The 12,885-nt window shown below is 40.9% G+C and overlaps 2 protein-coding genes across 2 annotated transcripts in view; one reads left to right on the plus strand and one right to left on the minus strand.

The window, feature by feature from the left end:
- rnf7 (ring finger protein 7) overlaps window positions 1-873 on the minus strand; it is a 4,072-nt gene extending 3,199 nt beyond the window's left edge. Inside the window, exons 1-2 of the mRNA XM_017423941.3 lie at window positions 652-873; window positions 510-557 (exon numbers count right to left, since the gene is read on the minus strand). Of these exons, the coding sequence (XP_017279430.1) occupies window positions 510-557; window positions 652-817 (214 nt within the window). The 5' untranslated portion in view covers window positions 818-873. The remainder of the gene's footprint in view (window positions 1-509; window positions 558-651) is intronic.
- Window positions 874-2,441: 1,568 nt separating this feature from the next.
- LOC108240477 (transmembrane protein 255B) lies at window positions 2,442-9,397 on the plus strand. Its single transcript, XM_025007599.2, has 8 exons — window positions 2,442-2,654; window positions 4,955-5,094; window positions 5,512-5,574; window positions 6,124-6,213; window positions 7,658-7,738; window positions 7,854-7,939; window positions 8,101-8,260; window positions 9,122-9,397. Exons 1-8 carry the CDS (start codon window positions 2,588-2,590, stop codon window positions 9,239-9,241), a joined length of 807 nt encoding a protein of 268 aa, XP_024863367.1. The 5' UTR covers window positions 2,442-2,587; the 3' UTR covers window positions 9,242-9,397.
- The last annotated feature ends 3,488 nt before the right edge of the window (window positions 9,398-12,885 follow it).

Genomic DNA, 12,885 nt, shown 5'->3' on the forward strand with positions numbered 1-12,885 from the left:
CTATAGTTGAATAAGCTGAAACTATAGCTGAATTAGCATTAGCATAGCTGAATTAGCTGAAGCTATAGCTGAATTAGCTGAAACTATAGCTGAATTTGCATTAGCAGAAGTAATATTAGCAGAAAAATGCTGAAACCGAAAGAGAAAAGCTGAATTTCAAAGAGTTGAACACAGCTCCATTCATTTTCAATGAGAAAAAAATGGCTGAAAAAGCTAAATATCTGAAACAGCCGAAATTGCACCAATTCCAAAAGTCATAGCTGGAATGGCGTTAATGAGCTGAACGTTTTGATATATGAATGGTTGAAGTAGCTGAAAAAATGCAGAAGGAGATAGGTGCCGAAAAACGTACGGAATAGGGAAAGAAAAATAAGAAAGAGAAACAGGAAAACATAAAATGTTTTAGCATTCACACAATTAGCAGGCTGACAGCTCCAACTAATTAGATTCAAAGCTAGCTTGTTAACTTGTTTAATGTTTGTTTTAGAGCCAAAAATAAAAAGTCTTACCAACACAGTCCTCCTGTTTATTCTCCGCCTGGCACCGGAGACATGCGTCTGTAAAGCGTTAAGAAAACCTGGGTTTATATTTGTTTTTTTCCCCTCTGCTAGCCAATTTAGCTTCATTAGCCTGGAGGCTCCCCGGACTCACCCATCACCTGCACCCGGCAAATGGCGCAGGTGTCGCACTCCACGTCCCAGCTCCACATAGCCACCGCATTCCACTTCTTCAGGGAAAACATCTTGTCCCCGCCCGACTTTGAGCTCAAAGAAGTGCTGTGCGAGAGGACCAGACCCGGCTCGTCACCGTCGTCCATCTCTGCCGCTGACGTTAGCTTAGCTTAGCCGAAGCTAAACAAAATGGAAGAAACACAGCGGCGCCGGTAGCCCCGGATGCTAACTGCGTTAGCCGGTTCTGGACAGCAGAGGGCGCTGCTCACCAGGACTCAGCGATGAAAGCTGCTACAGATAAAAAATAAAACATTTTAAATTAAATGTAAAACAACTATTTTTCTTTTTTTAAACCTTCAGTATTTGGCAAGTGCTTCACTAGTATTAGTGGGTTTAAATGTACCGTATAAGACTTTTAAACACAGTTTCTGACTTTTTGGTTCATGTTTTAAAACTGCTATGTTTGGCAGGTCGTTGTACCATATAATCAAGCCACACATTATTTTTTTTTTAGATATCGATAATAAAGTTCCTCTTAGTAAAAGTAAAAAAAAATACTAGGTAATTTTGAAATTAAAGATATCTAAAATATTCCTATAAGTAACATATTTATATTTCATCGTTTCCACAACTGAGGTGGTTTAGGGAAGTTAATTAGGTTTAAGTTTTCTACAAATCTTTTAAAAGTTTGCGCTCATTCCAACATTTAATAGCTAGAACTGGTATGTATGGCAGATACTCGTATTTTAATTCTTTCTAGTAAAAAAACTAACATAAAACAAAACAACTTTTGATATTTGTAGGGTTTTTTTTTCAATCTACAATCAAGTTGTTTAGATATCTGAAACTGAAGTTATTCTCCAACGTCAAGCTTGTTTACTTTTCATGCCACTCAAGATCTGTACACTTTTTATTCAGTTTTTCAAAGCTATGTTGTCTCTGACTGCTCTGGTTTAAACAGTTGTATCTTTGGAGGCAGTCAAAGTCTCCATTAATGCTACTTCAGGTTCCTTACAGGGATAGTACGGAGCTTTTAAACTGTATATCTGTTGAAACGTTATGAACAACTGACATCGTACCTGTTCTAGATCACTATTTGAACAACCTCAGTTTGGAGAAATTAAATTTAAAGTAGTTTAATTGTGACTGGACTGACGAGCTAATGGCTAGTCCATGCAGGGGTCAAGCTGAACGCAACTTCAGTCTCACAGATTTCATAGCAGCTTATTAAAATGCAGTTTTATGAGCCGTTGCACTGCTGTAAGTTTCACATTATACAATTATCCCGACAGAAACATTATGGTTCTCCGGCTGATGGTGCCCAAGTTGCACCAAAAGTGCTACAGCCGGCTGCTGCTGCTGTTTGTGCTCGCAGATCACCACAGACCTATATGCAAATAATGATGCTGTAAAGGTTTCTAAAATATTCTCCTAAACAACTGTGGCTCCTTAAGATGGCAGTGAAGGAACCTTTAGGTTGTTAGTCCGGTCAGAGTTAAACTCTGGTTCTCCAAACCGAGGCCCTTCAAAGAGATACACCTGTCTACAACAGGTAAGATATTAATTGTTCACGATCCTTACAGGCTTTCTTTTCCTGTTTGTGTGCATCTTCTTCTCGTCACTCTGCTGGTGCAGCATAAATACATCCTATCTCCTTTGAAGACTTTCCAGATGGATTTTCTGGACAGCCGGGGGAAAGAAAAACAAAAAAAGGGGGGTTCATATTTCCTACTGTCCTTGAATGCAGGTGTGGAGCACTCTGCAGGCAGCTGGACCTCAAGCATTCATGTAGTCTCCTCCAAGTGGGAGCCTCTTCACTCAGGACTCTGAGGGCGTTTTTAGCATTTGAGGCGAAGCTGAAACCAGCGGATCTGGAGGCTGAAGCTGCCGGGCAGAAAACCGTGGACTGAACTGTCATGACAGCAATAATCCAGGGAGCAGCTGGGAAAGAACAGAAAACATCTGCAATGAACAAAGCAGCAGGTAATTCACCAGGGCACAAAGGGACATGTTTACTATAATAATAATAATAATAATAATAATAATAATAATAATAATAATAATAATAATAATCACCTTCTTTTGGACATGGTGACATGGAGATTTTCTATATTTCTTATTCAAACTCTTGGTTTTTAGAAATGTAACGGTCCGAGGTCGTGTTTATCCCAGTCAAAGGCTGTCAAATCCTTTTAGGTGCAAAATAAAAATTATATTTTTTCTCCTGACCGTTTATGCCGGCTGTGTTTAGTTTTTTCTTACCAATATATGCAGTCAATTTGATCACATTAGGCACAGTTTTTAACATTTTTCATTTTTTTTAACATTGTTTCAACAGTAATTGCATTAAATTTTAAAATGTAGCTTCTTTATGGTAAATTAATGTAGGTTATGATCATAATTACTTCACTTTTTAAAAGCTCTGCCACATTTATCTTGATAAATAACAAACTTCTCATTATTATAGTCAAGCCAAATGCTCATTTTGTGTTGCAGTGTGTCCAAAAAACAGCATAATAGTTTGTTTAAGGTATAGTTAAGCATAGATTTGTTGATAATTGTGACAATTTTGTTTCATTTTCTGTTTTCCCTGCTAAAAATTGTTCGTCTGAAATATATTAATATACTTTTACAGTAATATTTGCCATCACAGCCCTCGAATGGCTCCTATAATTTTAAACTAGCCCTGAAAGCATCTGTCCTCCTCTGATTATTCTCCAGGTTTTTTGAGGTTGATCAACAAACAGAACAGTTAAAATTCATCACTGACATCTTATAAACACAGTGGGTTGCAATGTTTTTTACTACATTTCATTTCCAGCCAGAGGAAACCAGCTGCTCTGGTAAGAATTACCAATAAATGTAAATCTGGAGTTGTTTGGAGGAATTATGGGATTTAAGCGAATGTCTGGCAGGATGTGTCTCACTGAAGGACACAGTAATTTGTATCAAATCATAGCTGAAGTGATGGAATGTGAGACACTGGGTTGTCTCCTCAGTGAACACCGTGAGATAACCGTTTCCAGTTCCCTCTTTGAAATGAATAACAAATAAAAGAGAGTCCGGCGTTTAAAACCTCAAGATCTGTGTTTCAACAACTTGTGATGTTTCAGCAACACAAAACCGGCGAAGACGCTTCCAGATGTTGCTCTCAGAAGACAAGTAATACCAGAAGATGGTCGGTTCTGGCTCACACAAGTCATTTCCAGTCAAACTGGAAAGAGGCCGTGTCAAAACGCTGCACAGGAATCAAACAGACCATCAAGGAGGACAACCCGGTGTTTGGGTAAAAAGCTTCGTAGATGTTCAACAGCCTTACTGACACCATGTTCTACGAAAACAAAGCATTTCTTTGAGAACGCAGCACAGTTACAGCCTCTACTGAAACTACTGAATGTATCAAAGAAACAGGAAATAAGAAGACAAAACACCCATCTTCTACCTCTTATCTACGGTCGGGTCATGGAGGCAACAGGTCCAGGAGAGAAACCCAGACCTCCCTCTCCTCAGAGACTCTCTCCTGCTCCTCCTGGGGGATCCCAAGGTGTTCCCAGGCCAGAGAGGATGTGTAATCCCTCCAACAAGTTCTGGGTCTGCCCTGAGGTCTCTTCCCAGTGAGACATGCCCAAAAAACCTCCAAAGAGGCGTCCAGGAGGCATCCTAATCAGATGCCTGAACCACCTCAACTGACTCCTTTCGATGAGGAGGAGCAACGGCTCTACTCCGAGCTCCCCCCGGATGACGGAGCTCCTCACCTTATCTCTGAACTCAGCCGCCCTACGAAGGACGCTCATTTCAGCTGCTTGTATCCTGGATCTCGTTCTTTTGGTCATGATCCAAATCCTCATGACCACAGGTGAGGGTTGGAACGTAGTAAACTGAAAGCTTTGCCTTCAATTCTCCAATCTTTCTCCACCACGAACGATTGAAGAGACGCCCTCATCACTCATTACTGCGGACGAGATCCATCGATCCTTGTCCTGCTCCGCCCTACCATTACTCATGATAAAAAAAAAACGTGACCTCATATCAGAAAACACGTCTGAAATAATGGCGCTAATAACTGTTTCCGGAGTGCAATTTTTATTTAGTATTGTTTTATTTCCTAGAATGAATTCATTGTGTGCTCATTGACAACAACAACAAAAAAAAATGAATAATGGAGTGGTGGAAATGAAACTGTTTGTGTCGAACGCTCATGTGGCTGCATCTCAGTGATTACCGTATGAAAACCTGCGTGTGTTATGACTGAAAAGTTGATTCTTCTCGTCTGTTTGGGGCAGAAGTAACGATGCGGGTCAGGAGAGCGCTGTGGCTGGTACTGGGCATGCTCGGTGTGTCCGTGGTGCTGGTGGTGCTGGGAGTCTACACGATGACCCGCACCGAGAGCCTGAACGTGACCGGATACGCCTCTGGAGTCATTGTGAGAAGTTCATTCATACCCTGACAAACCCTGGGGTTATTTAGTCCCTGGAATGAAAAACTCAGAGAATAAAATTAATAAATGATGCTTTTTCCTGTAGAAAACATAGAAACATCATCATCCTGTAATGGTTTTTTTAAATTAAACATTTTAGACAATTTCACTACACTAAGGCAGTGACATCAGTGTTAGACAGTCATGTAGCTGATCATGTCTCTGGTGTTCAGGTTTTCTAAAACTGTGTCCACCCAAACCAGTTTCTAGAGGAGCCTGCGTCTAACATCAAATGTTTGCCTTTAACATAAAACACACTGCACGCTTTTAGATTTTAATACCGCTCTAATATTCATCTTTTGGTTGATTTCGTTCCTCGTCCAAGGACCAAACTCTCACCTCCTTATATTGTGTCCTCTGCAGCTGACCCTGGGCTCTTTCCTGGGACTCCTGGGACTCCTCCTGGAAGAAAACCGAAAGCATCTGGTACTGTGGTTTGCAAAAAAAAAAAAACACAAAAGAACTTTACCTGAAGAGTTGCATAGGCATCGTTTTACATCAATCCCATCACTTTTTTGGTTCACGCACCTCCAGAAGTGTTTCAGACTGTCTTGTGTTTGCATGTTCGCATCCCGCTTTATTAGCTGAGGGACCACGAATGATAATACCCAATTAAATGCAAAATAATGTTTTACGGTAGAATTTTCCTTTATCATTATAAGTTATTCCGTCAGGATGTGGTTAAGATTGTGATCAAAAAAGTGCAAGAAGAACAGCAAAGATTAGGCTGTCGTGGCTCAACACTGCATGTGTTCGGGCTAAACAGGAAAAAAGAATAAGACTTTAAACAGATGGTCTTTATTCCTACTGTGACCTGAAGCGTGTAGGGGTTGACTTTATGTTTGTTACATTTATTTAAGGTCCACATATAATTCAAATTCAAACCATAAACAGAAGAAAACCCCTCAAATCTAAACCCAGACTTTGCTCCAAACCTTTGACATTTATAGTTGTTCCTCTTTGTTCGTCCTTCAGCTGACAGCTGCCATCGTCTTCCTGAGCGCAGGGATCATCTCCTCCTTTCTGTGCCTGGTGATCGACGGCGTCTGCGTGGCCCTAAGCGTGGTGGGTCACCTGCTCTTGCACGTGAAAGCTGCATCGCAGCGGGTGGTTGGGTTTGTGGACGCAGCAGCAGTAAACGAAGACGATCAAACCAGAGACCTGAAAGGATGGCCGAGCAAATCTTTGCCAACTTTTGTTTTTTACCACTCACTCGTTAAAGTTCTGCTCAGTCCGACCAACCAGGCGCCTCACAGATCAGATTAGAACTCATCCACGCCGTCAGATGCAAACGCTTTCATCTTTACAACCAAAAGAGGAATTTCTGCTCTTTCTTTTGTCTCACTGAATGAAACACATCTGGAGCTGCATGCTTTAAATAAAAAAACAACATAACTCATAAGTGCTATAAAGATACTACATAAACAAACTATTTCTTATTACATTATAAAATGAAAGGTTTGTAATAAATTATTGACATTTTGTGGGCACTTTTCATGGTTTGACCACGAAAGAAACTCCTGTTCATAAAATGTAAACCCTCTTCTCTGTTGTTAGTGAGATTACCTGTCTGAATAAAAGTAAATACAAATAAAATAAAACCACTGAGCCACGCCAGCTCATATGAATCCTGTTTATATAAATGTGGAAAATTAATAATATAAATATCCTTCCTAGACATAATAAAGCATATACTTGCATTCTAATAAACTGCTATGAAGGTAATCTTACCACAGTACAGAGAGTTGCCAAATATAGTAGTTTATGATATGTGTGCAAAACTGCAATTTGTGTTTTGCTTTGTTTTTTTTCTCAGCAACTTGCATCAAAAATGCACCTGTGTGGCTGGAAATCAGGGGTTTGTTGTTCTTTATACGTGCTAAGACCAGTTCACCTGTTGACCAATCTGTTCTGAGACAACGATGGTTGTCCTTGTTGAGTTTACTGTATTTTCCAGACTATAAGGCACACTAAAAAGCCTTCAGTTTTCTCAAAAAAACAACAGTGCGCCTTATAATCCAGAGCACCTTATATATGTAAGAAGTCGTGATGTTTTAGTACGACTTTGGTAAACTACAAAGCTGCATCGCTCGCAGCTTTAAGGCTCAGTTAGAGTCGAGCAGGTCTCCTGAGTGAACAGTGGAGGCGTTTATACTTGACACTTACATCGGTGCAGAATTCTTTTAACCGTTTGATTATTTTTGTAATCTCTCATAGAGGGATCATATAAACGCTGATAAAGGCTAACCAGCTCCGCTAGAGCACCGAAATCGTCCATTCTGAATGAAGTGCGGAGCAAGCGGTCCGCGTGAAGTTACAAAAATTAGGAGATGCGCCTTATAGTCCGGTGCGTTTTATATATGACAAAAGTCCGAAAATGGACAATTCATTGACAGTGCGTCTTATAATCCAGTGCATCCTAAAGTGCAGAAAATGTGGTGTATATATATATATATATATTAAAAGTGTGTTTTTGGTAATACTTCACAAATATGTTTTTTTTTCCCAGGACATTCGTCCACTGAAGGCAGGAAGGTGTCAGCATTACAGCAGCGGCAGCAGCTACATCTACGAGAACTTCTACACCACCGTGAGTAAAAGACGCAGACCTGGACTGGTTTGGTTTTCACCGTCTGAACACAAAATGTGCGTACACCGCAGTTAGTTATCTTTCTCTCTCTCTCTGGTGAACCTTCTCTTGTCAGGTGCCGTGTTGGAATCTGAAGGAGTCGTGTAACCTGTCGGTTCGGAGCGGGACCTGTTACTGCTGCGACCTGTACGACTGCGCCAAGTGAGACAAACCATGACCACATCACTGTTACAGCTGCACAAACCAGCAAAACATGAGCAAAACATTTGAGATGTTTGTTGACAACTTTGCTTATCACCACAAAACTGGGATTTCCACGTGTGATGAAGTTCTTCTGATTGAATGTTTTCTTTGCTCCACAGTGGAGACTACCTCAGCAGCTACTATGAGTTTGTTGGCGTGCAGAGCTGTGAAGACGTCTTCGAGCTGTATGTTTTAATTTGGACCCTCTCCAGCCTGAACCTCGTGGCCTTCTTCACAGGAACCGTGCTCACGGCAGTGCTGGGCAGCCTCAAGTGTTTGGTGAGAGACGTACGGAGACGTGCAGTCATGGGGAAAAAAAGAATCTGCTCCTTCACATTCCACAGTTTGAACCTTTGTGTGAATAAAATATCATCATGTGAGAGATTAGTCTGATAACCGATGACTGATTTTTGTGATATTCTCCGTCCCAAACATGCTTACAGGCCAAGAAATAATTAGTTTGTCAGGTACATTTCTTTGCTGATAGCTTTTTCCTCTCTGGATCCTTTTTTTTTTCATTTATAGACTTACTGTTTCCAACTAAAACCTGCGTATGAGCCAAAAACAACACTTTGTATATCTAACAGAAAAAACGTAGCATTGTTTTTGGCAGAAAACTGTGTTAGTGTTCGTTTACTCTCAGCGAAGTGGCTGCAAACACTCATTCTCTCGCTGTTCCGTGGGTTTTTATTAAATCCCTTTAGATATTGTTTCAGAATCCATTGTTCCTGCCAATTTTATTTGATTTTTTTCTGGCTTTTATTCTTCTAAATCATTGTCACATTGCAAAAAAAAAAAAAAATTCTGAAGAAAAACGAGAAATTAGAGGAATGAGAAGGTTAAAATGGATTTGGGACATTTCTGTGTGTGTTTGTCTACATGTGGCGGACTGATCAGGCCTTTGAGACTTTTATATTAAAGTATAATTGAAGAATGCAAAATTCTCTCATGTTTTCAGGCTGTAAACAATCAAATCTGACCAAAGCCCATTGAAATATGCCTGAGTAGAGGTTTTATGCATGTATATTCAACTAAACCACTCATTTCGATTATTAACAGAGTTCAAAATCTGTGTTTCTGTATATTTATTGGCATTGTGTGTGTGTGTGTGTGCGCGCGTGTGTGTGCTTTCTGTTTTAGACGACTACCAGGCTTTTTCTTGACTCAGCTGGAAGTGGAGGACCTTCTCCTACGGCTCCTCTATTAATGGAGGCCGACTCACACACAGCTCGGCAGCTTTGTCCAGTCAGTGTTCAGTAACACACACACACACACACACACACACACATTGGAGCTGGCTCGCTGTAAAGGTTCTGTTAGTTGGGCTGAAATTCCAGTTTTACTTCAACCATGTTGGCCTGCAGGACAGTAGGTTTGGGCATTAAATGACTTACAAAGTGATAGTTCAGATCTTGCAAAGTGTGGCTCTGTGGAAAGGTTGTGACTAATTAACATCTTACCTGTTGTAGGTAGCCCTTCGTACCACCTCAGTTTGGAGAAACAGAGTTTAATTCTGACCGGCCTGACGAGCTAAAGGCTAGTTTCAGGGAGACAAAGACCAAAGTGGATCGCTGCCGCCTTAAAACCACACGAATAGATAACAAATCATAGCACTGTTATGTTCACGTTAAACCATTATCCCTGCAGAAGTGTTGTGATATTCTCGCAAGAAGTGAATTAATCCTTAAGAGGTATAGAAACAGGTCAAATGAGCTTTAAGATCCATACTGCCTGCAAAAAAACAAAACAAAATTACAAAGAACACATAGAAAGCCTGCAAAGGCACTAAAGTACTGCATGGTGAGCTACCAGGATGTTTGCAAAATCATCTAGAACTGATCCTGATAATCTATTCTGATTTTTATTAAGCAGCAAATTCATGCTAATTTGCTTGTTATTTAAACATTTTTGAGATTAACAATAAATGAGAGATAAAACAACATATCTATGTATTGTCTTCAAATGAAACCTTTTTTAGATTAAGAGAGGAGTAAAAAAAGTCCTGCAGGAAAAGGTTCTGAAAGTTCTTTCAAACATCACCTCCCACATGAGTTCAGCTGTTCTGGCTTTTAATTGTGCAACAAATCAGCACATGCTGCAACATTTATTAGAGCTGTAAAGCACTCTTTGAAATGTTTGACCTCACCAAGAGTTTTACAAAAAAGAAAATGTCGGGTTCCAGTTTTGAGTTTGTTTCTTTTAAACTGGACTCCTGTACACGCTACACTCTCCACAGTTTGTCTTTGAGTTGGGTTGTTGGCAACATAAGAAGACGAATCACTGTGAGGTTAGATGAAATGTGTTTTTGTTTTTCTGTTGATTGAGGGAGCATCGGGAGTGTTGGACTCACACAGTTCTCCATCATCAGTGGCTCCGCTCTCCGAGTCTCAGAGAGTCCACGGCGTCCCCGCCTGAGCTCCACCCGCCGTCCTCAGCCTGCAGCTTCGAGCCTGCGTCTCACCGCGCCACCACCGTTGGCGACTAGTTGGCGACTCCAAATTGCGAGAAACGACGTACATTTTCAGTTACCCTTCCACTGAATTCTGAGTGTTTGACACCAGCGGGTCCACTGACTGCCCGCATTTTGCACCACCAATGTTTCAAGACATTTGTGGAAACTTCCCAACTTCGTCAGTCGCAGCTCAGAGAGACGCTGGCCTCGCCGAGCCGCGACTGCTGGAGACAAACTGGGAGTCCACGAAGGAGCTTCCAGGAGTGTCCTGAATGTTTGTGGGGATCCTCAGATTCTCGCATGAGCCGAAGGGCCTCGCTCTTTGTGTCTCTGGACTTCTGAACACGTTCGAAACATCTGTGCGCCAAATTCTCAAACCCTTCTCCGTTTAGTTTCTGTGACTCAGAGAGCACGAGAAACGTGGGGAAAACTTCAGGACTGACGGAAGACAAAAGGGGGATACACTGTGATCAAATTAGGAGACAATTGAGCCACTTTGTGACTAAGTTAGGGCAAAAAAATTGCACATCATCTGCAGCAATGCCACATTTGGAGTTACGACTGTAGACGTGTTCTAAGTCCCGATTCGATGTGAGTCCAAGCAAAGATTTGCATATTTTGCGTCTCCAACTAGTCGCCAACTGTTGCAGCTTAATGAAATGCAGATTTTACACCGAAACAGATAAAAAGAGGAGATTTAGATGTATCACGCCTCCACTGAGGCTCACCTGTAGCAGAGCTGTACGTCCCTGCTGTCTTTTATCTCATCGATCCGTTCAGTGTTCATGATATGATGTCAGATCTACCAAACTGCATTTTATGAAACTTTTTAAAGACTTGGAGCCTTATTGCCATCGTATTATTCCCCTTTCACCTTCAGGAGTGGGCAATGTTAATAATAATGGATTTTTGTGATTTGGTTTTTAAGTGTGTGTGTGTTCAGACCTTTGAAATACAGCTGCTTGTGTCTCTTATAAGGACAGAAACCCAAGCATCATTTTTATTACACGTTTAAGGGAACAACAAGAACGTTTCTAAGTCCAGTCACGTGTCAGACTTTTCTTAAATGCTCCAGAAGAGCAGAGTTTTTCTTTTCTTCTTCAAATTGTCGAATCTGTGAAGACTGTGTGCTCGAGGTTCAGGGGTCAGAAAGCAACAGGCGGTTGAAGATTGTGTGTACTGTCGATAAAAGCTTTCGTAACCCCCTCTGAGTGTCTGTTTGAGCGCTCACACGGAGCTTTGAGCTCTCGTAATGTGAAGAAGTCTCAAGCTGTGGTGTGAATACTTGACCCCTCAAACACAAACATTTTCTTGACACGAGATCTTCAAAACTGAATTCCGTCACGCTAGAAAAAATCACGGCGTGCACCGCACCGATAATGTTAGAGGACAAAGTGGGGTTCATCACAGCTGTTAATATAAAACTGAGGGATTTCTAATAAGAATGATAGCAGCCTATAGCAGCCTATTCACACACCACCTAATGATGCTTCGGTCACACAGTTGTAGATATATAAATATAAAATAAATAAAAGACATAAATCAAGACACAGAAAGAGTCTGAAGAGCCAAAGTGGGAGGAGATGAGGCAACAAACGGCCAAAACAACGACAACAACAAAAAGAGTTAATTCAAACTGGAGTAAATGTGTGTTTTAAATCCTCTGAAAAGAACCGTCCTGATGTCCTTATAGAGGACATCGATGTCAGGTTTGAATGTAACAAACAGCAGAAAATGTTAAGCCTCCAAACTCAAACAGAGGCGGTGATGTGACTGATCTGATCCTCTTTTATTCTTGTTTTATATTTATATATAATATTGGCTCTCAACGGCTCTTCTTTACTTCCAACATTTAAAGCTTGGGCCTTTCATGCCAGAGTTTTAATTAAAAGAGAATCTTATCTTGAAACATGATTGAGCTTTGGCCTTTCTTTTGGTCAAATCGTTAAAATATTAGTATGCACAGTTGCAAGGGATACGGCGAGATCTTGCCCTATTTGTTTGAGCACAACGTGTGCGCTGGGAATAACTCTCAGCCAGTAACACAACAAATTATAGCTCAGTATCTGTAAAACTGAGTTGTAGACTCTCTTTTTGTTCTCTAAGGTTGATCGGCTGTGGCGTCCATCTTGAATCAGGCTGGCTTCAAAAGTCAGTCATTTGTAGACGACTGCTTCCTGAGAGCTTCATTTAAACCCGTCCTGTGCTTCACATATTGTGCTAAAAGAAAGACAAACGAACACACACAGAGAAAACTACGTTACTGACCACCTTTCGTTTGTCGGCAGCAGGCGGTAAAAGTCACAGGAGGTCACTCTCAGACCTGTATGTTATATATATATATATATATATATATATATATATATATATATATATAACACACGCCTTGTTGAAGCTTCCCTTCGGAACGTAATGTGGGAAGAGAGGCTCCGTGTAAAAACACCACAGCTGG

Source organism: Kryptolebias marmoratus, linkage group LG2 (assembly GCF_001649575.2).
Source record: "Kryptolebias marmoratus isolate JLee-2015 linkage group LG2, ASM164957v2, whole genome shotgun sequence".
Taxonomy (NCBI): Eukaryota; Metazoa; Chordata; class Actinopteri; order Cyprinodontiformes; family Rivulidae; genus Kryptolebias; species Kryptolebias marmoratus.